Source organism: Eleutherodactylus coqui, chromosome 7 (genome assembly GCF_035609145.1).
Source record: "Eleutherodactylus coqui strain aEleCoq1 chromosome 7, aEleCoq1.hap1, whole genome shotgun sequence".
Classification (NCBI taxonomy): Eukaryota; Metazoa; Chordata; class Amphibia; order Anura; family Eleutherodactylidae; genus Eleutherodactylus; species Eleutherodactylus coqui.
Genome location: NC_089843.1, coordinates 193275706 through 193298301, shown reverse-complemented (window position 1 = coordinate 193298301; position 22596 = coordinate 193275706). Strand labels below are relative to the sequence as shown.

General features: G+C 42.4%; 1 protein-coding gene across 2 annotated transcripts in view; it reads right to left on the bottom strand.

Annotated features, from left to right (window-relative positions):
- LOC136573044 (excitatory amino acid transporter 1-like) overlaps positions 1-22596 on the bottom strand; it is a 124914-nt gene that overhangs the window by 5539 nt on the left and 96779 nt on the right. For both annotated transcript variants that reach the window (XM_066574166.1, XM_066574165.1), the window contains exons 8-10: positions 15716-15949; positions 5029-5223; positions 756-890 (exon numbers count right to left, since the gene is read on the bottom strand). In XM_066574166.1, coding sequence (XP_066430263.1) covers positions 756-890; positions 5029-5223; positions 15716-15949 — 564 coding nt within the window. The remainder of the gene's footprint in view (positions 1-755; positions 891-5028; positions 5224-15715; positions 15950-22596) is intronic.

Below are 22596 nucleotides of genomic sequence, written 5' to 3'. Positions count from 1 at the left end.
AGGAAAAAAGATCATAAGAAAATACGGAAAAGAGAGTTACCTGTAACATCATTTACATTTACTGTTCCCCGTAGAACTTGGATTAGGGGAAATGCAACAATTAAAAATAGGCATATAAAAAGTGGAAAGTTTTTGCACAAGTCTAGCTTGCGCTAGCATTTTGTGAATTTATGACCTCTACGCCACTTTTCTGAGAGAGGGGCGTGGTTTGCTGTGAGGAAGGGAAGGGGGGTGATCGCCCTTGAATGACAAAGTTACAAAGTTACACCAGAAAGTGGCATAAATTATACAGAAATCTATGCCAGCTCAGTAGACTTCTGAGAAGGTGCAGAAGCTACTTGAGATGCACCTAGGCATGAATTTTTCATAATTTAGATGTATCATGCGTCACAAGGGTAATATTAAGACCACCATTTGAAACGCCGGTCTTAATAAATTTCCCCTATTGTCTTTAAATTATTATTACACTCTAAAGGGGTTGGTTGTCCCATTTCTAGACGTTTTGCTGAAGGAAGCAGCTCCATACATTGTGCAGTGGTCCGGGTTGGCACTGCAGACTGAGTCTCATTCAATTCAATAAGGCAAGCTGCAGTACCAACCCTGGCCACTGCGCATTGTATGGAGCTGTCTACTTCCTGCAGCAAAGCAGCTAGAAGTTGGAAAAACCCTTTAAGGGTTTAATATCTGTTGTCTATTGTTTGTATGTATAGAGTTAACTGCCTCATAGTTACAAACCCCCTTGTTTAGATACTTACAGGAACCAGTCTACTGCAATAATGAGTGTTATATCCTCAGTGGGGAGTCCTACCGATGTCAACACTATAACCATCGTAACCAATCCCGCTTGAGGAATACCTGCTGCTCCAATGCTGGCAGCTGTTGCTGTGATACTGCGTGAAAAAAAAAAATGGAACTTCAGAAAGTCTTCGTACATCGTGTATTGTGAACAGTAGAAGTACTGCGCTACAAACACAAACACTAAAGCGAATATGTCGTTGAGATCAATGGGAGCTGCGCTTGTAATTGCAGGCCGGGGTCCCAGTGATTTCCATGAGAGATGCACTTTCACGCCAATCCCAGTGTATCCCGGTGGGCTCTGCCTGGAAAACCCCTTTAAGACTAATACCTCCAGGCAACATATCACAGTTATAGTCAAGTAATGTAATATGGGGATTCATTATGTAACACAAGTCGCCATGAGAGTCTGGGCTGATAATGTCACTGAGTGCCGATGCTGATCTACCTGTGACTGCATTTAATTAGCACTTATATGACCTCTATGGTATACGGTACCATTCGTTTTTGTGACACTATGATTCCCAGCAAACCCCTGTTTAGAGCTATCACATGGTACAGCGTTCTACAGCAGGGGTTATCCTGATCTGCATTTGCTCTGCCTTGGTTCTAGTACTGTACTTATCTAATGAGCTAAGTTTTATCGCATTTTTCATGAACTGTGCTTGGTACAGTAGCTCTGTATTGAGCTTGTTTCTGGTCCTGCATCTATGCGCTAAGCTGGGTTAAAGCTCTGTATCTGTACCGTAAACTTGTGTGGTACAAAGCTGAGAGGAAATGGGTCGTGCGTAACTACTGCGTATACTTATGTGTATTTACAAAGAGACTCTGTCACCTACTTTTTGCGCTATGAGAGAAGCTTCTGGGCTGACAGTAGGTGACCTGCTGAGTCCAGGGATGAAGAGTTCTACTTACCTCCCCCTTCGTTCCCCCACGGACTCAGTGGGTCACCCACTGTCAGCCCAGAAGCTTCTCTAATTGGGCAAAAAGTAAGGAACAGATTCCATTTAAGTTTCATCTAGTGAGTTTCTGTAGGTATTTCGTGATTGTTCCCAGCATGAGATCTCACCGCCATATAATTAGAGAGTGGAAGACAGAATTACCTGTGGCCAAGCACTTTTCTAATCATGGACATGACATAGGAGATATGAGAGTTTTAATATTGAAGGGTGGTTTCAAGTCACAAAACCATAGAAGAATTTGGGAATATAAATTTATAACAACTTTTGACACGTTCAATTGAGGGCTAAATTATTCCTGAGGATGTATGGGTGAATGGGAGGTATGAGACATCTATAGCACAGATAAGACTGCTGGCCTGGAAAACCCCCCTTAACAGTAATTCAGAGACCATAAACATTCACTCCCTTATCAGTATCTGGTCAAAAATGTTTCTGTTTCTGTTGTAGTATTCCTTTTAAGTGCAAACCAATCACATCCATGTCTGTGCCTTGTCATAAGTATGTATGTTACAAGTGTGTATAAGTATTCATGCCTCTTCGGATCTCTTCCATTTTAGCCTGACGAAAAGCCCGAGAGGTTCGCAAGTTTGCTATTACACCATGTATTTTTGTTAGCCATTAAAAAGGTATCATATCTACAAGATTACTTGGTTTCTCTTGCTGGGAACAATCACATTTTGCTCTACCGGATCACACGGTACCAAACCTTTGTTTTCATTGTAGGTATTTCTGCACAAACTGTAATTAGTGTAGCAATAAGGTTATAGGCTGCCGGCTACATGTTTGTATTAATGTGGACATATAGATTTTTCATTCTGAGTGTATTTGGAGGAAATTAGCAAAATTGGACATGGCAAGATACACCATGGATGCCCTACATACATACTGTTATTGTCCACACAGTATCTGAACCCCAAACGATTTACATTTACATCCCTTTTACCCATTCATCTGACTTCCTCTGCAGATGTATTTTTAATAATTAAAGAGGGGTTCTTCAGGAAATGAAGAAGAAACAAACATGTCAATGCAAGGAAGTATTCACGAGGGTGAGCGCAATATTGGTCCAAGAAACTGCCGCTTGTAAACCTGTGATTTCTGATGCAATTGCACTGTTTTTCTGTGAAAAACTCATTTTGTTTCAACATGAAAAATATCAAATTTCACAATACTTGCATGAAAATTGCATTTCTTTGCAAGTACGATGCAATTTTTTTCCTCCCATAGAAAATAATTGGCAGTATCACCTAAAAAAATAAGCCTAAGAGAGGTAGAATCTTCTAGGCTTGTTAAACACACGGCAATACTGAAGTATTGCTGTGCATTCTACTAAGGTTCAAAGTACCGGAAGTTCAAGTGCCATAATGTGCTAAAAAAAAGTACCTGCACTTTTAGAAAACTTTTTTAATGTCATAGAGACATGTCAAAAGTATTGATCAGTGGGGGTCCCACTGCTGAGACTCTTGCTGATCACTAGAATGAGGGGGCTGCAGTGTTCACCTGAGCACTGTACCCCCTCAACAATGTGCGCTTGTTTTCAGCTGCTTCTGGCAGCTGATAGCGAGCGGCCTCATAGAGGTATATAGAAGCATCCCCCTCCTTCTAGCAAGCAGTGAGGGTCTCACCAGCAGGACCCCCACTGATCAATACTTTTGACATGTTTCTATGACATGTCAAAACTTTTCTGAAGGGGCAGGTACTTTTTAATAAGAAATAAAGTGCAATCAAGTAGTTGTGCCATGCAAAAATACCATTGAAAACTACAGCTTGTACTGCAAAATAAAAGCTTTTACTCTGTGGACAGAAAAATAAACAAAGGTTCTGGGTCTTTGAGTGTGGCGATCTGAAAAAAAAATTATTCAAAAATATCATTTCTAGTCTTCAACATTAGTAAAACTAATTTTTTAAAAATAAATTAGGTATCTTTCTAATCTTACTAACCTGCAGCATTAAATAAACATGTCATTTATACTGCATGGTGAGCGCGGAAAAAAAACCTAAAGAGCAGTGCCGGAATCCGTTTTTTTTATGTAAATCGTGCCTTAAAAAAGATTAAACAAAAAGTAAAACTAATCGAAATGTCATGTTCCCAAACCTAGTATCAATAAAAACTACGGCTCATCCCACAAAAAAAAGCCCTCGCACGGCCCAGGATATTCATGAGCACTGAATTTTGTACCTAAACATTTTCATTTTAAAAGGGTCCATCGGCTTTAATAAGGGGGCGTCAGTACTTGTCATGTCTGTTGTAAGAAATCCTTGGAATCCCTGTGAAGTACTAATTCTAAGGCCACCTGGAGACGGGCAGAAATTCCGCGGCGGGATTTCCGCCGCTGGAAGCCTGCATAGGATTGCGTTAACAAATACAATCCTATCCAGACGGCCGCGGTTTGACCGTGCTAAATCTCGCGCGGCAAACAAACTGCTGCAAGCTCTATTTCTGTGCTGGGCTCGCAGTGTCCCGCACAGAAACGTCACTCACCCGCCGCCAGCTGTGGTCTGCGCATGCGCCGGCAAGCCGGCACATCAAACTGCCAGAGCCGCAGGCGCGGGTGAGTACGCGCCGTTCTCTGCAGGCGCTCGGGTCGGGTCCCGCGGCGAGAATCCTCGCAGCTGGAGCTGACCCGCCCGTCTGCAGGCGGCCTAAGCCATCACTTCTCAAGTGGAAACAAATAATAAAACGGACATACTTGGAATAAATGTTGATCAAATGTATTGCATCTATCCGGCTCAAACATTGGGCTGGCAGTGTCTCCAATGTATCCAGAAATCGTGGACAGCCAACATTTTCTATGGACTGTCCAGGGTTTTTAGGATAGTTTGCGACCCTGGTGACTGGTAAGGGGCCTCGACCATTCTCATTCCTTTGTCAATAGTGTGTTCGTATTATCACCTCCTTGCACTTCAAAATAGGAAGCTACTTAGAAATGTGTTTGTGTTCTAACAGGGAAGTAGCTAAAGGCTTATAGGCCTGGGTGCAAAAGTTTATCTTGGGGGCCCCCCAACTTCTCTTAACCCCTTAACGCAGAGGTGTAACTTGAAGCTTCTGGGCCACAATGCAAAACCTGTAACAGGGCGCCCAACTATAATGCTTCAGTCATAGTACTGGGCTCCCTATATGGAAAGGAGAGGCCCCTAAGGCTCCTGGGCCCGGGTGCAACCACACTCCCTGCATCCCTTATTGTTACGCCAGTGGTTCTACATGAAGTTATGATGCCGATAGGTGTGAGAGCTGCTCTTGGTCCACCACTGCAGGACAGTCACAACTTACCTGATAGTGATGATCTGACCAAAGTTCAGTTCATAATTATTTACTTGTGCAATAAAAATGGCAGCCAGTGCCTCATACAGAGCTGTTCCATCCATGTTTATTGTGGCTCCAACAGGCAATACAAAACGAGTGACACGCTTGTCTACTCCATTATTTTCTTCCAGGCATCTGAAAGTGATGGGTAGGGTAGCAGAGCTGTAGAAACAAGACAGAATGTGTCATGTACATCTGAATATTGAAAACCTCGATTCATTTGCACATATCTGGCATTTACCTAAGGCAGGCTGTTATATTGTACTTCTTAAGCACAATGACCCAATACGTTTGAACTGAAGGCAGTTATGATCTCCTTACAGCCCTTCCCGTGAATTTAGTGGTTCTATCAAGTAGGGGGAAACAGAACACTAATTCAAGTCTATTTGACACACAGGGCACCATATTAGGGACAGCATTGTCTAATAAAGGGGGACTTTTTTATTTTACAGGTGAAACCTTATACAGATGTAGCAAAGTTTAACTTGACCCTTAACCCACACTTTTTTTTTTGCATTTTTTCCCATTTTCGTATTTTTCTCCTCCATTTAAAAAAAATTGTAGGGGGGCGTGGCTTGCCGAGCAGCGGGAAAGTCGCAGAAACCAGAGCTCCTCTGCGGCTTACCACTTCTGGGCACCTACCAGCAAGATAGTCCAAATGAGAGACCCGTGAAGCAAACAGCAAGCATCTTAGTGACCAGAGGAGCAGTTTGAGCCGTCCCAAGACCCAATCGGCCGCAGAGTGCGGTGCGGCCTGGTGGCTCTGAGGAAGCCGCGGGCTGAAGTGCCGGGGCCGCGTCAGCAGGAAGTGAGCGTCGGGAGATACGGAGGCAGAAGCAGCTGAGGAGGAGAGAAAGGGAATCCCCGCGGCAACAGAGAAGGAACCCCCGGGCCCGGAAACACAGAGGAAAGACAGCGGCCGGCGATCCCTGAACAAACGGAGGTAGGACGCTGTGGAGAGAGAGGAGGACAAGGTCCGCTCAGCAGCGGCAGCCCGGAAAAACGGAGGGGACCCGCGACGGAGGGACATAGTCCCCACAAGACCCAGACACCCCCGCACTTCCTTCCAGGCAGTCATATAAACCTGGGGGACATATAAAAGACGCTGAAGCCTTACAGTATATAGGCCCTGCATAGGCTAATACCCACAACCAGGAGAGACCTGAAAGAAGGGGTGCTGGGAATTCCCCCCTCAACCCCCCCTGTGAAAGAGCAACGAGGCCCCTAAGTGTGTTGAGAAGGGGACCCACAGTTAATTATAAGGAGAATATCTCCCCACCTTACTGCCAAGTCATCTGTGGCTGAATATCTACATAGCCAGACTGCTATATAGAAACTGTCAGCAACCCACAAAGACAGACCCTGTGCCAAAGGGTACTGACAGAAAACACTATATAGCCTCCTCAGCATTACAAAATAGCCTTGGAAGCAAGTCCCAGCTCCCGCAACACCCAAGGAAGCAATACACTGCGCGCCTCGCAGACGCAAATAACAAATTCCCGGTGAGACCCAGCGGACTCCTCAATCCTAAACACTCTCCTCTCAGCAAATACTGATAGTTCTAAATCTAGATCAAGTTAAAAAGAAAGGACTCTTATCAGGCAAAGCCACACTTAACAAATCTTCAAAACTCCACAGGAGCGCTGCCTAAGGCACTCAAGATGGAATAGCAGGACTCTATGTTCTAACTCCACCCGCCACATGAGGCTCCACAGCAACACATAACAGGACGACTCAACATCAATGAGCTTCTAAAGGAACTTTTAACAAACAACTACGCCTTCCAACGCCTTCCATAAAGAATACGCCACCTGGTGGGCTATTATACAACAAATAGATGGTTAAGCGACGTATTAAAGCAACGGCCCCCAGGAGACTCTCAGAGTACTTCCCGCCTGGCACACAGAGCAACAAAAACAAACCCGCCACATCTCATTCAAACATCCCCGTAACCGAAGAAATACCCAACACCCAAAGCCCTGCGGCTCTGTCTCCATACTCATCCTCAGGATCTCTCCCGCCTACCCCAGCCAATCCCAACACCTCCCCTAGAAGCGGAGGAAAAAGGAACGTTCAAGACCCACCACCAGCCTCCCCCTCCCCAAAAGGACCGGCAGCAAAAAAGAGCCAAAATAATAATCCACAAGAAACTCCCCTGCAGACAGACCCTATCAACAATCTCCAAGCTTATCCCGACTCTGAGAGCCCTTTAACTATAAATGCTCTGAAGAATATGCTAATCTCGCTGCAAAAGGACATTTCCAAAGATATACAGAACCTTTCCGGTCAATTACAATCTAACATCCATCACCTAGCTACCAGAACTGACCGTATTGAACGGAAAATGGGAGAATTTACCAAAGCCCACAACGAGCTGGTACATGTGCATGGTAGTATGGAAGAAGAAGTCGCATATTTGAGAGAGAAGGTCATAGATTTGGAAGATCGATCTAGAAGAAACAATCTCAAATTTAGGGGAGTTCCGGAGACTGTGCCCCCCCCCTGACATTCCACAATATATACTCAAATTACTCCAAACGCTCCTCCCGGACCTTCCCGAGATCGAATATGCAGTTGACAGAGCCCACAGAATTCCAAAAGCACGCTCCGTCCCTGAGTCAGCCCCCAGAGACATCTTAGCAAGAATACACTTCTATAAAAGAGGAAGTCTTGGCAGTTGGAAGGCGTAGAGGCACACTACCGGATCCATATGAAGACATACAAATATTCCCAGATCTTTCAGCCGCCACTCTGCAGTCTCGGAGAAAGTTTACAGAAGTTACAGCAGCACTACGAGAGGCGCACATCAAATATAGATGGGGATTCCCAACCAAATTACTGATCTCAAAAAATGGAACCCTCCAGGTTGCCACCTCGCCAGAAGAAGGCGTCTCGCTCCTGAAACAGTGGGGGATCCCTATCCTTCAGAAGCCCCTGAGGACAGCGGTAGAATCTCCTACAAGAATCGAACAAGATTGGAAAACAGCAGATAAGCATGGCAGACACTCATAAATTGATGTTGTAAAGGGTCTTGAACCCCCCGTTATATTTCTCCCTTACGGAGCCTAAAGTGGATGGTTTGAAATGCCACCCCCCCCCCCCCTAAGGTTCATTCATCCAGTGCAGATAGGCGCTGGATGAACAATATTTTGATTCTGTTAATGGTTGATGATGTTTTTTCTCCTTATGTCAAATATAGTTATAAAAGGTTCAGTAGGAGGCCACTTCCCTACCCCCCCACCATACTTAATATGAAAAAACGCAACGACTCCCCAGCGTATAAACCACCTACCAGTTATGCCCATTAACATCACATCCCTAAATGTAAAAGGTCTGAACAGCCCCTATAAACGCAGCATGCTTTGGAGACAGGCCCTTAAGTCCCACTCAGACATCTTCCTCGCCCAAGAGACACACTTCCTGAGAGATAAACACCCCCCCCCCTGCAACCACCCTAAATTTCCAAACATTTTCCTGGCATCAAACGAGGGGAAAAAAAGAAAGGCGTAATGATAGCCATTAGCCGGAACGTTACATTCTCCCCAAAAAACGTATACGTGGACCCAGGCGGACGATTTCTAATATTAGTTTGCGTAATTAACGCCACCACCTACACTCTAGTAAATGTCTACCTCCCATTTAAAAGACAGGCCAAATTCTTCAAACATGTTCTATCCGAAGTGGCCAAAATTCGAGAAGGGAATTTGGTGATCAGAGGAGATCTAAACTCAGTGGTGGACCCTACTTTGGACTCCACCATGAGCGGCAGGGGCATGTCACCCATTGTCCCAATCATACACTCAGAAGAACTATACGACGTGTGGAGGTGCATGCATGGATCAGAGAGGGACTACACGTTTCTCTCCGTGCCACATGCATCTTATTCTAGGAGAGATATGTTCCTGCTGCCGCGGGCGGGCCTAGAGGGGGTTCTACAGGCGGATATTGGAACAATATGATGGTCTGACCACGCCCCCATATCCTTAACGCTCCAAGAGAAATTCAACTACTCCCCATCATTCCCATGGAGACTGAATGAATACACTCTAAACCATCCTGAGCACGAACTACCTCTTAAGGAGGAACTAGAGGGATTTTTTGCGAACAATATAGGATCAGTCCCGAACATCTCCACAGTGTGGAATACACACAAAGCCTACATGAGAGGCATATTTATTAAACTTGGAGCAAGAGCCGAAAAGAGAAGAGAAATTTAACCTCCTAATGGACAAAATTAAATCCCTAGAAGCGTTAATTAAAATTAAACCTACCCCACAAAGGACAACAGACCTCTTTAACCTTCGGGCGAAGCTACAAAACCTGTTGGTTTTTAAACATGACATCGCGTTTCAAAAACTCAGAATTCAATTTTATGTGCACGATAACAGGACTGGGGCCTTATTAGCGAAACAGCTCAAAGATCTTAGAACTAAAGAAAGAATTTGATACCTCCTCGACCCACAAGGCAGAAAAATCTTCCATCCCCAAAAAATGGCCAACGCATTTGCTGCATATTATTCCTCCTTATTAGAGATGAGCGAGCGTACTCGGAAAAGCACTACTCGCTCGAGTAATTTGCTTTATCCGAGTATCGCTGTGCTCGTCCCTGAAGATTCGGGTGCCGCTGCGGCTGACAGGTGAGTCGCAGCGGGGAGCAGGGGAGAGCGGGCGGGAGAAAGGGAGAGAAAGATCTCCCCTCCGTTCCTCCCCACTCTCCCCTGCAGCTCCCCGCTCCGTGCCGGCACCCGAATCTTCAGGGACGAGCACAGCGATACTCGGATAAAGCAAATTACTCAAGCGAGTAGTGCTTTTCCGAGTACGCTCGCTCATCCCTACTCCTTATATAACTTAAAAAATAACCAAAATATACATCATCCCCAAAAGGAAGAAATCCAGAGCTTCCTACAAAGTGTGAACCTCCCTCGCCTCTCTCCCGAGCAAATAGAAAATCTTATTCAAGAACAGTTATTTTACATGGTAAATATCGCTGAGCTGCAATACCACACACAACCCAAGCACAGGGGTAGAGATGTTTTATTAGTCGTGTTTTATTTTATTTTTATTTTGCACAACCCTTTTAAAGAAATCCTCCAGCATTCTTGGACATATGCTAATTCACTATCAATATTGTGGCTGTGTAATTTCTTTAATCCTAGTTCATTTGCATCCATACATTTTTGAAACCTTTTATTGTTGACAGATAATGTGATCACAGTATGACTAGAGCTACCCCCCCCCCCCCCTCCTGGACAGATGGGATGTCAGTCTCCCTTGTGAATCATAGAATGGTAGAGTTGGAAGGGATCTCCAGGTCCAACCCCCTGCTCAGTGCAGGATTCACTAAATCATCCCAGACAGATATTTGACCAGCCTTTGTTTGAACACTTCCATTAAAGGAGAACTCACCACCTCCTGTGGTAACCTGTTCCACTCATTGATCACCCTCACTGTCAGAAAGTTTTTTCTAATATCTAATTTGTGTCTGCTGCCTTTCAGTTTCATCCCATTGCTTCTAGTCTTTCCTTGTGCAAATGAAAATGGGGCTAACCCCTCTGCACTGTGATAAGCCCTCAGATATTTGTAGACAGCTATTAAGTATTCTTTCAGCCTTCTTTTTTGCAACCTAAACATTTCCAGATCCTTTAACCGTTCCTCATAGGACATGATTTGCAGACTGCTCATCATCTTGGTAACTCTTCTCTGAACTTGCTCCAGTTTGTCTGTGTCTTTTTTTAAAGTGGGGTGCCCAGAACTGGACACAGTATTCCAGATGAGGTCTCCCTCCAGATGAGTAGAGGGAGATAATTACCTCACGTGATCTAGACTCTTTGCTGCTCATAATACATCCCAAAATGCCTTTTTGGCTGCTGCATCACATTGTTAACTCATGTTCAGTCTATGATATATTAGTATACCCAAGTTATCACATATGCTGCTTAGCCCAATTCCTCCCATTCTGTATGTGCTTTTTTCATTTTCCTTGCCCAGATGTAGGACTTTGCAGTTCTCCTTGTTAAATACCATTCTGTTAGTTGCTGTCCACTGTTCAAGCTTTTTTTTTTTTTTTAGATCTTTTTGAATACTCTCTCTCTCTCCTAGTGTTAGCTATCCCTCCTAGCTTTGTGTCATTGGCAAATCTTTTTTTTTGTCTAATTAAATGTTTTAATTGAACATTTTACATTATAAATCACACGTAAAACATATCTACTTTCTCCCCCCCCCTCCCCCCAAGGTCTTTCTCACAATAACTGTTCCAACATCCGTGAGGGATAATGTATATAATGAGTCCTTCTCTCGTATTGCAATCATAATTAAAGTTATCAATGGGAGTATTAATAATAAGCCTTATTCAGGAGTCTGGTGTGTTTTCCCTCCTTGTCTTTCTTTCCTCCATGGCAGCTCTTCAGGTACAGATTGTCGAGCAAGGAATATAGGAACGTAGGAAAGGAGAGGCGAAAAATATCAAGAAGAGAGAGGCTTTTTCTGCTTAGTGCAGGGGGCAAGCATATGTTGTTCATTTATTTGGTCTCTCTCCCCACCTCATTTGCTGTAACCCCAATAAGTATATACTTTTCATATCCCCCCCCACCCCATCTCTATTTATCATTTTTTCTTTAATAAACAATATATATTCCAACTAATTCAGCAGCCTCCTCTTTTCCGTCCTCCTTCCCTCTCTGCGGCAAATTTGATCAGTTTCTCCTCAATTCCCTCCTCCAGATCATTTATAGAAAGGTTGAACAACACTTGGCCTAGGACAGAGACTTGTGGTACCCCACTTGATACATTCTTCCCTTTGTATGTGCAGCCATTTATGACCACTCTTGGAGTACGATCACTCAGCCAGTTGTGAATCTACCTAACAGTTGCCTTGTCAATCCCATATTTGGTAATTTTTTCAATAAATTGGTAATTTGTCAAATGCTTTACTCAAGTCAAGCTATACTATATGCACTGCATTTCCCTGATCAACCCAGTCGGTGATTCTGTCATAGAAGGAAATTAGATTAGTCTGGTATGACTTGTTTGTTACAAACCCATGCTGGCTCTGGTTAATTACTCCATTTTATCCAAGTACTTGCATACATGCTGTTTATTAATTTGTGCAATGATCTTTTCCGGTATAGAGGTCAGGCTCACAGGCTCGTAGTTTCTTGGATCCACCTTCTTCCCTTTTTCCCTGTTCTCCAGGAATTTTCAAAGATGGTTCAGCAATCACCTCCACTGCTTCCTTTAGTATCCTGGGATGTAATTCATCTGGACCTTGAGACTTGAATTAATTTGTTAGCTAAGTGTTCCCTCACCATCTCTCTGCTTATTGATACCCTGCATTCTTTTATTCCCCCAACAGCACAGGGAAGATCAGTTGATGTTCCATCTACTTTCTGAGAGAAAACAGATACGAAATAGGAATTTAAAAGTTTGGCCTTCTCAACATCATTCTTCAGCATTTCACCATTTTCATCTTGTAAGCATTCAATAGCATCTTTGATTTTCTTTTGCTTTTGACATACCATCAAAATCCCTTTTTATTGCTTTTGGCTTCTTTGCAAGCCTCAATTCAATATTAACTTTAGCTTTACTGACACTTGCCCTACAGCTTCTGCAGACCGCATTATATTCTTCTTTAGATATTCCCCCCTCTTTCCATTTGATAAACATATTTTTCTTCATTTTTAACATGTGTGCAAGTTCTGTGTTCATCTATTCTGGTCTCTTTAAATGCTTCCCATTCTTCCTTCTTTTAGGGATTGTTAACGATTGTGCTTTGAGAATCTCATTTCACAATATTTCCCAACCTTCTTGGACATTTCTGTCCTTAAGAACATCCAGCAATTGGATCTTTGCTACCCTCTTCATTAAAATCTGGCTTTCTGAAATCCAACCTTGACGTCTGAGTTTTCTCATGTATTCCTCCCCTTTTTATCCAAAATTTAAGGAAAGCATGATCACTTGAATAGCTACAAAGTTATAACCCACCACTCCGGCCCATCTCAGACACACTAACTGTCTAATACTATCTGTTCCTGCTGTGTGCCGTATCCCAAGTGTATTTCTATGAGATGCAGATTCACACTGCTCTTCCCTGTATAATGTTTTGAACAGTTGTCATGAAGAAACTCATCACAAGCAGGAGGCAGGGAAGAGCAGTGTGAAGCTACATCACATAGGACTGCACTACGACTCTGCAGTGTGAGTTAAGGTGGATTAGATTATTCAGAAGTGAAAAACAACCTACAAATGTCATGTAAGAGTAATCTAAATTGTTTTACACATTATTCATTTGGGTTATCGCAATATTACTTGGCCTTCTAAAAGCAGATGAAAAGAGGAACAGTCTCTAGACAGAACTATATTTGACATGGCTAAAGCGAATTGCTGGGTAGAAAATCTTCAGGGTTAAGGCATTACTATATGTGGTTATAGATGTTCACTTGCTCATAAGATTAATAAATTCATGCATCATACATAAGATGATTCGACAACAAAAATGTTATATAAGTGTCAATTAATGATTGGATGTCTATAGGGTGCAGACACTGATTGGTTAATGTTCTTCTTCAATGGTCTGTAAATAATAAATAGTGAAATTAGTTCAGAAGAGCTCCGAGCTGCGACTCAACCACCTCTGCGTTGTGTCCAAGTCCTTCTTCAGCGCAAAATACAGATATTAGACATACTTAACGGATAAGAATACGATACCCTTTGAGTATTGTCCAATTTGAACCCAATGTCCTAACAATCACGGCAAGTAAAACGGGTATCCGTGAGAGCCTCTAGATTATTCTTTACTATCATCCCATGCTGCACAATATAGCTGCCGGACTACTTCTTACATTGAGGAGACATGGTACTAAATCTGAGGATGTGGGTTCATTAAATAAAATTGCCTCTAAGGCTGCCTGTCCGCGGGCGTTGTGGTATTCCGCGGTGGATCTCCGCCACCAGGGAGCAGGAGCCGGCAGAGGGTTCTCCGCTGTCAGCCTATCTGACAAATAGGCTGACCAAGGTGGATTGAGGCAATTCACATGCTGCGAATTGCCGGCCGCAAATGGAGAATCGCAATGATTCTCCGCTCGTGGACAGGGAGCCGGCGCTTACCACAGCAATGCTATGGAAAGCTTCAGACAGCTTGATTCGCCGGTGGTAAATCGCTGACGGAATCACGCCTGTGGACAGGGGGCCTTAGTCTCAGGGAAAAGTTACAAGTAAATACAGAAAATAAATGGGCTGTTCTAGTATTGCAGATCAGCCCTATTGAAGTGAATGGAGTAAAGCCATATCATCAGTCAGCCCAGACACGGGTGGTGTTTAGGTTGGAAAAACAACTGACGTTTTTTGTAATCTTACACAACCCCTTTAAAGTTGAGTTTGCATAATATGCAACTCCTATGAACTTCACAGAGCATATAGACGTCAGTTGTTAGCACAAGCCTAATTGCCTTGACCTTTAAAAGGTCGGATTACGTGCAGTGGTGCAATTAAGCCGTATTTCTCCACCTTTGCTGCACCTTGCCGGTGCCATCCCCTGCTCCACCCGAATAGGTTATGTGTTTCCACACAAATATACATGATTTACCTTTAAAGCATTGACAAACCCTCTAATATGTACTGCGCCACTTCTGAACACCACATTCATGTTTGAGAGTCACTTCTTGGACTCTCCAGGCAGTTTAAGAGAAGCAAAACCTGTTTTTGAAAATGGATTTGTCTTTAAAATTGGCTTTTTATATGCTTACCTAAAGGACAATGATTCGGATGGAGGAGTCAATAACCATTGTTGCTCGTTGTGATCCGCGGGGCAATAAGATCACCCCAATTTTTGCCAAGTCAGAATGGATGAATTTGACTAGATTTTCAATGAAAATAGGGGGAAAACAGACTTTCCCATAACACCAACTACAGAGGTCAGCGTGTAGCCAATTAACAGGCAGCGTGCCTTGATGAGGTCACCAAATGTGTCCTCTATCTTGCACATACACAGCACTTTCATTGGTCGCCTGCATCACATGACCACAACTATGACGTAGACACTGTATTACCAGTGGACATCTTACCGATCAACGCAGGACAGAGAAGCTGCAACATATTTATATGCTTGGAGAGAACGTGCTCTATAGTTAGGGAGAGATAGTCTGCAGAGAATATGTATGTATATTAGACCAGCGGATACAATGCAGGTATGTGGACTTTATGGGATGCTAGAAATGGAAACGGAATCCCAAATGTTTAAATATTAAGAGTTTCTAACACCCAGAAAACACATGACAACTATTAAGAGAGCCTCTCCCCTTCTAGGTATTGATACTACAGGAATATGTTCCTCATTTACATTTTAGATATGGTATCTCAGATAAATAACAGGTCACTTTCCGGTTATTTATAATTTAATTCCATGTATTGCAGTGATGTTAATAGAACATGATTTTTGGATGGCCATTACACCGAGTGTATCTGTGTGATTGCATATAGGACGCACATTTCTAGTGCCTTCTATATGCTGTGATGGGACAACGTTTTGCGACAACCATTTATGAAAATAATTCTCAATCTAATTATAATTAGTGAAAACGATTGTCTACATCTCATACAGTATGGAGACTGTAGTAGATTGGCATCCGATGAAATGTTTTATTTTGTCACCCACACATACCTTGATGATGTCCCCAACGCAGTGATTAGGGCCTGAAGTAGCCCACCAATAAATGGCCAGGGGTTTCTCCGAGTGACAATGAAAAATAACAATGGAAGTACCACCAAAGCGTGGATGAGAAGTCCGATGATGACAGTGATTGTGTACATTCCAAGTTGTCCCCCCATAACCAGCAGATCATCCATTTCCAGTATTTTTCCTGAGATCAGAAACATAATTCCAATGGGGGCATACCTGTGAACGATAAAAGACAAGCTTGTATGTGTATGTTCCTGGACATTTTTGGTTATAAAAAACCTAATATAATGATTGTAAAGAATTAAATATTATTTAAAGGGAATCTGTCACCGGGAGTCTAGCCTCCAAACCTGTTATCCAGTATGGAGACAAGTTCACAATGATGACATTCTATCTGCTGAGCATCATGGTCTGTCTCCTCCAGCAGCCTGTAGTCCATGCACAGTGCAGTGTACTGGCTGTCACTTCATCTGTACTTCGTAAATGTGCTGGATGCTACAGAAGGCTTGTGAGCCCAGCATGGCTTCTCTGGAGATTGGCTCCACCTGCATGACTCCTTATTGGCATCTGAAAGCAGCCGTCAAAGTCCGTTCACCGCATGAAGCATTATTGACCAGTAAATATAATCTCATCGTTGTGAAGCTGCCAGCATAATGGATAACTGGTTGGTGGCAGCTTGTGAGGGTAAAACCTGATGACAGGTTCACTTTAAAGAGGGGGCCAGTTCGCTTGGCTTACATGTATGTATAGGTCTGTTTTACTAAATATTCATATTCTCCGTAACATAACTCTTTTGGATCATTGTTTTTTTTTTGCAGAACTCTGTGTCTTTCCTCTGTTTCGCTTCTTAGGCAAGTATGAATATATGAACAAATGCGCCATTAGACTTGGGCTGCAATGGGGGTCATGTAACCAAAATGCGCTGTGTATCACTGCAACATCGCATTGCCATTGAACTCCATGGAGTTGCAGGTTGCTGCAACCGCAAAGTGACAGTCACTAAAAAATCCAAGCAGGTTAGATTTTTTTGTGACCGTAATGTTGTGTTGACTGGCTATTGAGCTGTCAGTGCGATATTACAGTGTTACACAGTGACCTCGGTTCGCGGCCAAAGTCATCATGTAGCCCTAACTGGACTATTTCCTTTTCCAAGGGGTTTATGTAGGAACACAGCCACAATTGGTGACACTCAGTTGTCAAATTATTCATAGATTTCTACTATGCATAATAAAGGAACATTACAATGTAGAGTTCTAAGTAAAGATCCTCCAGAATTGTTACGTTATGGAGAATACATTTATTTACTGAGACAGACATGTCCGGACAGCCAACGGGTCCTCAAGAACAACTCCATTCTTGAATGACATTTTACAATATTCAACTGTATATGTCTATATATACAAAGTTCGTGTGTTCTTTGAGTTTTCACCTAATGTGTTGAATGCTGGTGAGAAAAAGCCCCTATTACAGCGCTGAGTCTTACTGGCTGGCCTGCAGAACAGCGCAAAGCAATCTGCTGCCCATGGACAAAAGGGTCCAGTTGGTTTACTGACCCACTGAGCATGTGTGACCACCAGCACTGAACACATTAGGTGGGTTTTCTGCAACAGAATTAAAAGGACACCAGGGGGCACAATAATAAGTGATAAAGAATGAAAATGTCTAGAAACTGGAGCATTTTTTCAAAATGTATTCCACCTTTTGTGCAAAAAGTAAATTAGGCCGCTCTCACACCTGCGTTAGGGTCAGTTCAGGGTTCTGTCTCTCTGCTCACTTTTTGGAGGCAAGAAACTGAAATAAAACCGAATAATACAAATTAGTTTTTTTTCCTCTTTGATTTCATTGGGGCTTCAAGACAACTGAACACGAACCAAAAGGCTTCGGTTTGCTTCTATTTCGTTAGGTTTCTGTTTTATCTGTTTTATTTATTTCGGTGTTATTTTATCATTCAAAAAAATAGAGCAGCGAGTTGCAAACCGTGAACTGACCCTAACACACCTGTGAAAGCAGCCTTCATCCCTCAACAGTCATGTTAAAATTGGAAAAACCCTCCAAGAAGTGATACTTTTTTATTGTAGATATTGAATTTATGTCTCAGCCGCCTTAAATGCATTTTAACCCCTCAGTGACATTTTAGCCTTACGAGCCAGTAAATTTTTTCCCTTTTTTTGTGTCCCAGTGGTCATAACTTTATTTTTTCATCAGTGTACCTGTATGACATCTTGTATTTTGCTGGACAAGTTCTGGTTTTTAGAGAAGCCAATTTCGGGTACATATAATTTTTTGAGTAACTTTTCTAAAAAAAATTTATGCTGGGAGCAATGGAAAAAAAAGCTACTCCATCATTGTTGTTTGCCATTTATTTTTAGGCCGCTCACAGTGTAGTATAAATATTAATTACTGAAGATGAGCGAGCATACTCTGATAAGTCAGTTACTCGAGCGAGCAACTGCATATTTGTCCGATCATATGCTCGGGGGTGAGCTGGTGGGAGCGTGGGGGGTGGAGAGAGATCTCTTCCCTCCTCACTCCCGTCTGCCGCTCGCAAGCATATGCTCGAACAAGTATGCAGTTACTCGAGACGAGCCATGCTCGCTGGGGTAACTGACTAATCTGAGTATGCTCACTCATCTCTATTAATTACCTTTATTCTACAAGTCATTACAATTATGACAACACCAAATTTACATATATATTTTTTTTACTACAAGAATTTTTGTGTGCCGCCACTTTCCAGGACCAAAGCATTTATATTTTCAGTGTATCAGGACTGTTTTCTGTGCGACAGTAGTTTTATTTGTACCATTTTGAGGTATATATGATTTTTATAAGTTATTTATTTTCGGTTTTTGTGAGGCAAGATAATCAGCTATATTAGAATAAAGTTTTTATTAACAGAATTTACCATGCTTCATAAATAATATCATATTTTATAGTGCAGGCTGTTATAGATGCGGTAATACCGATCATGTGCAGTTTTTTGTTATTTTTATTTCTTTCAATATTTAAAGCCTGCATTAAGAAAAAAAACATTTTTAATTTTTTTTTCTAGTAAAATGTTTAGCTGCCAGTCAGCAATGACTGCAGCATCTGCAGGGTTAAATGGTGTACAAGTCCTCATCATTTCACCTTTTTTCTGGGAAAACACTCCATATGTAACAATCAGAGAGCAAATGTGCTCTCCGATTTATTCAGGGTGAGGGGTAGGTGGTGCCTGCTCGTCCCCCTCATCTCTCTGTCTCTCCATTGCATAGGCTGACTAAAAGGACAGCTGTAAATTTTGTATTTCCAACCCTGCTAAAGAATCTTGGCTTTAAGATGACATCAAAAGCACGCTGGTATCCCTGAAAGAACCAGAGCTGCAATAGAACGAGCTCTGTTCATCCAAAATTATAATGTCTTTTTTATGCAGAACGAAAAGAGCTCCTCCTAAACTTCTGAAGAGTTAATCTTTCATGGGACAACCCCTTTAAGCCATTTGTAAATACTTTTTAATTATATTGGGACAGATTTATGAAACAGTTTTAAAAAAAACGTTCTTGGTGGTCCTGCCCGGGTATCGCTAGATTATGGGTAGAAATAGAAGACATATACAATGCCTTGAGAAGAAAATGCTTAGCCTTTACAGCAGAGATGGCTCTCCTGTCAATCTTGCCAGGAAACATTTCTGCTAACAAAAAGGATGTCCTTAGGTTTTTCCTTCTAGCCATGCGGACTTTGATCCCCAGACTGTGGAAAACTAGGACGACTCCGACACGCCTGAATTGGGCAACGGCATTAGACGAAATTAGATACATGGAGGAATTAAGAGCCAAAGATAATGACAAATGGACAACATACTACGCCACGTGGGAGGTATGGATCTCCTTCCGTAGCTCCAACGGATTTGACCTATGGGCCGAAAATGGTACAGTGCCAACCTGAATGAAGCTGAAGAACGGGACTCCTTCAGAAGCTTCCACGAAACGAGACACTCTCTCTTTCTCTCTCTTACCCCCTTTCCCCTCCCCACCCTGACGCCCCAACCTACCCTACCCCCCCCCCCCCACCCTGTCAACCCCTCTATACCCACCCCAGTTTGGGGATCGATCGGGTACGATCCCATGTTTTTGATTATAGTTGTTATAAATATTCATTTTGATTTCTCAGAAAAAGAAGCAATCTACACATTCCCGAGCCGACCAAGGAACACAACACAGATAAGTCAGCGAAGTAGTAATAAATGTTCAGGGTGACATGTATGCACTGACTCAAGCATAGGCAATTAGTCAACCCTACCACCATTAAGACCATCTTTGTCTGAGGACTTTTTCAATCTTTATTGAGCTGAGAACGGTAGTTATAGTCACATTATATTATATTATATTAAGTTAATCATATGGTCCGCTTCTGGAACGAACCACAATGTATGTTACAAGTATTGCTTTGAATAAAAACACATTTTGACCATAAAAAAAACGTTCTTTGCTGCCTATAACAACCAATCACAGAGCAGTTTTTATTTCTGAAGCGCATGATAAGAAATAAAGATGATGTTGTGATTGTTTGCTTTTAGTCTCCTAACTCTCCCATAATATTCTTCCTTATTACTATGCAGTTCTAGGGGTACACCCAGCCTTTCTGATGTCTGAGACAAAGATTAAAATGGCCCCCTCATCCATACCATAGGTGGAGAATGCGGGTAGAGGACAACTATAGATAGCAAAGAAAAGAACAGTCTAAATTTTATGTTCACATCTTGTTGGAATCTGTTAACAATGTGTGTAGGATTTAAAACAAAACCAGAATATCTGCAGATTACATACCTGCCTACTTACACTGACTTTATTAAACTCAGTTATTATAGGCCTGTACATGAAGATTTAGTATCGTAGGAAAGCAAAGTCCATCAAAGTGTGCACTGCGAGGAAGCGGAAAGTTAGGAAAAGTTTCCTACATTTTTCCGACAAGAATCAAGTTTAGTTCATAATTATTTAAACAGAACCAAACAAAATAAATACAGTAAAGTATAGTACATACTGTATCAAAGCCACGTTTATTACAGAAATTTCAGTACGAAAACCAATCACAGTACATAAATACAGTACCATAACCAAGCACAGTATATAAATTTAGCATCAGAACTAAGCTCAGTACATGCATACTGTATCAGAACCAAGCTCATTATATAAGTACAGTACTGGGCCAATATTGCACTCACCCGTGTGAATACATAAATGTAAGGTTATGCACATGGGCAGCAAAAACGGATGTTACCAATATACACTAAATGGGGTACTGCTAGGGAAAAGTGATATGGAAAAAGACCTGGGGGTACTAGTGGATTGTAGACTAAACTGGAGTAACCAATGCCAGTCAGCTGCTGCAAAGGCAAATAAAGTCTTGGGGTGCATTAAAAGAGGTATTGGGGCGAAGGACAAAAACATTATCCTTCCATTATATAAGGCACTAGTCAGGCCCCACATGGAATACTGTGTACAGTTCTGGTCACCGGTGCTCAGGAAAGATGTTACAGTACTGGAGGGGGTTCAAAGAAGAGCGACTAAACTAATACATGGAATGACGAGACTGGAATACCCAGAGAGGCTATCCAAATTGGGACTATTTACTCTAGAAAAAAGAAGGTTAAGAGGCGACCAAATAACCATGTATAAGTACATGACGGGACAATACAAGGATCTCTCCCAGGATCTGTTTATACCCAGGACTGCAACGGTAACAAGAGGGCATCCGCTACGTTTAGAGGAAAGCAGGTTTCATCACCAACACAGAAAAGGGTTCTTTACTGTAAGAGCAGTTAGGCTGTGGAACTCTCTGCCTGAGGAAGTGGCGATGGCAAAATCCAGAGAGGAGTTTAAAAGGGGACTTGATGTCTTTCTGGAGAGGAAGGATATTATAGGTTATAAATCTTAGGTTAATTGTTAATCCGGGTATACAGGCAGGTAGGAACTATTAGGGGTTGATCCAGGGAATAGTCTAATTGCAATTAGGGAGTCGGGAAGGAATTTTTTCCCCAAAAGGGCTAATTGACTTCTGCTCTTGGGGTTTTTTGCCTTCCTCTGGATCAACAACACAGGAGAATAAACAGGCTGGACTAGATGGACATTGTCTTCATTCGGCCTTACGAATTATGTTACTATGTAATACTTTCTTACATTGACATGTTTATTTCTTCCTCATTTCCTGAAGAACCCCTTTTTAATTATTAGATTATCTTTAAAAAATTCCAAGTGGAGTGAAATAGAAAAAAAACTCAATTACACAATTTTTTTTTTTTTGGGGGGGGTGTGTTGTTTCTACAATGTACACACTGCAGCAAAAGTGACAAGATATTTTATTCTGTGGGTCAGTATGATTCTGATGATACTGAAAGTTATAGTTTTCTTTGCTGTACTACTTTTAAAATCTAAAATATGTCACTCACAGCAGAGCCATCCTTCCCTGCTGGGACTCATAGATCGTCCTCGTGGGCTTCTTCCCCAATCGGCAGCGCTGCTGCATTACACGCTTCAGGTCTGGCAGGGATTGACACAGAATGACAATGAATGGGGTTGGAAGGGGTTTAGAGCCATGTCCTTTAAACAAGAATTGAATTCATTCTTTTAGTGTTTTGAAGTGTCTCATAAACATGCTTTAGCACTTTAGCATCTCCGCATATGGGGCCTTTCTAAGGAAATAGCAACTTCCCACCTGGAGGCCTGGGTTCAATCCTTCTTTGGCTCTACAACCGAATGCCCCACAGACAAACCCATTAAGATTGGCCGCATGCACGGGGCTTGGGGTCTCAAGTCACCTGACCCGAGATGCCCCAGGGACATCATATATCTCCTCTCAGCTATCCTGAAATGTGTGTGAGAAACTAA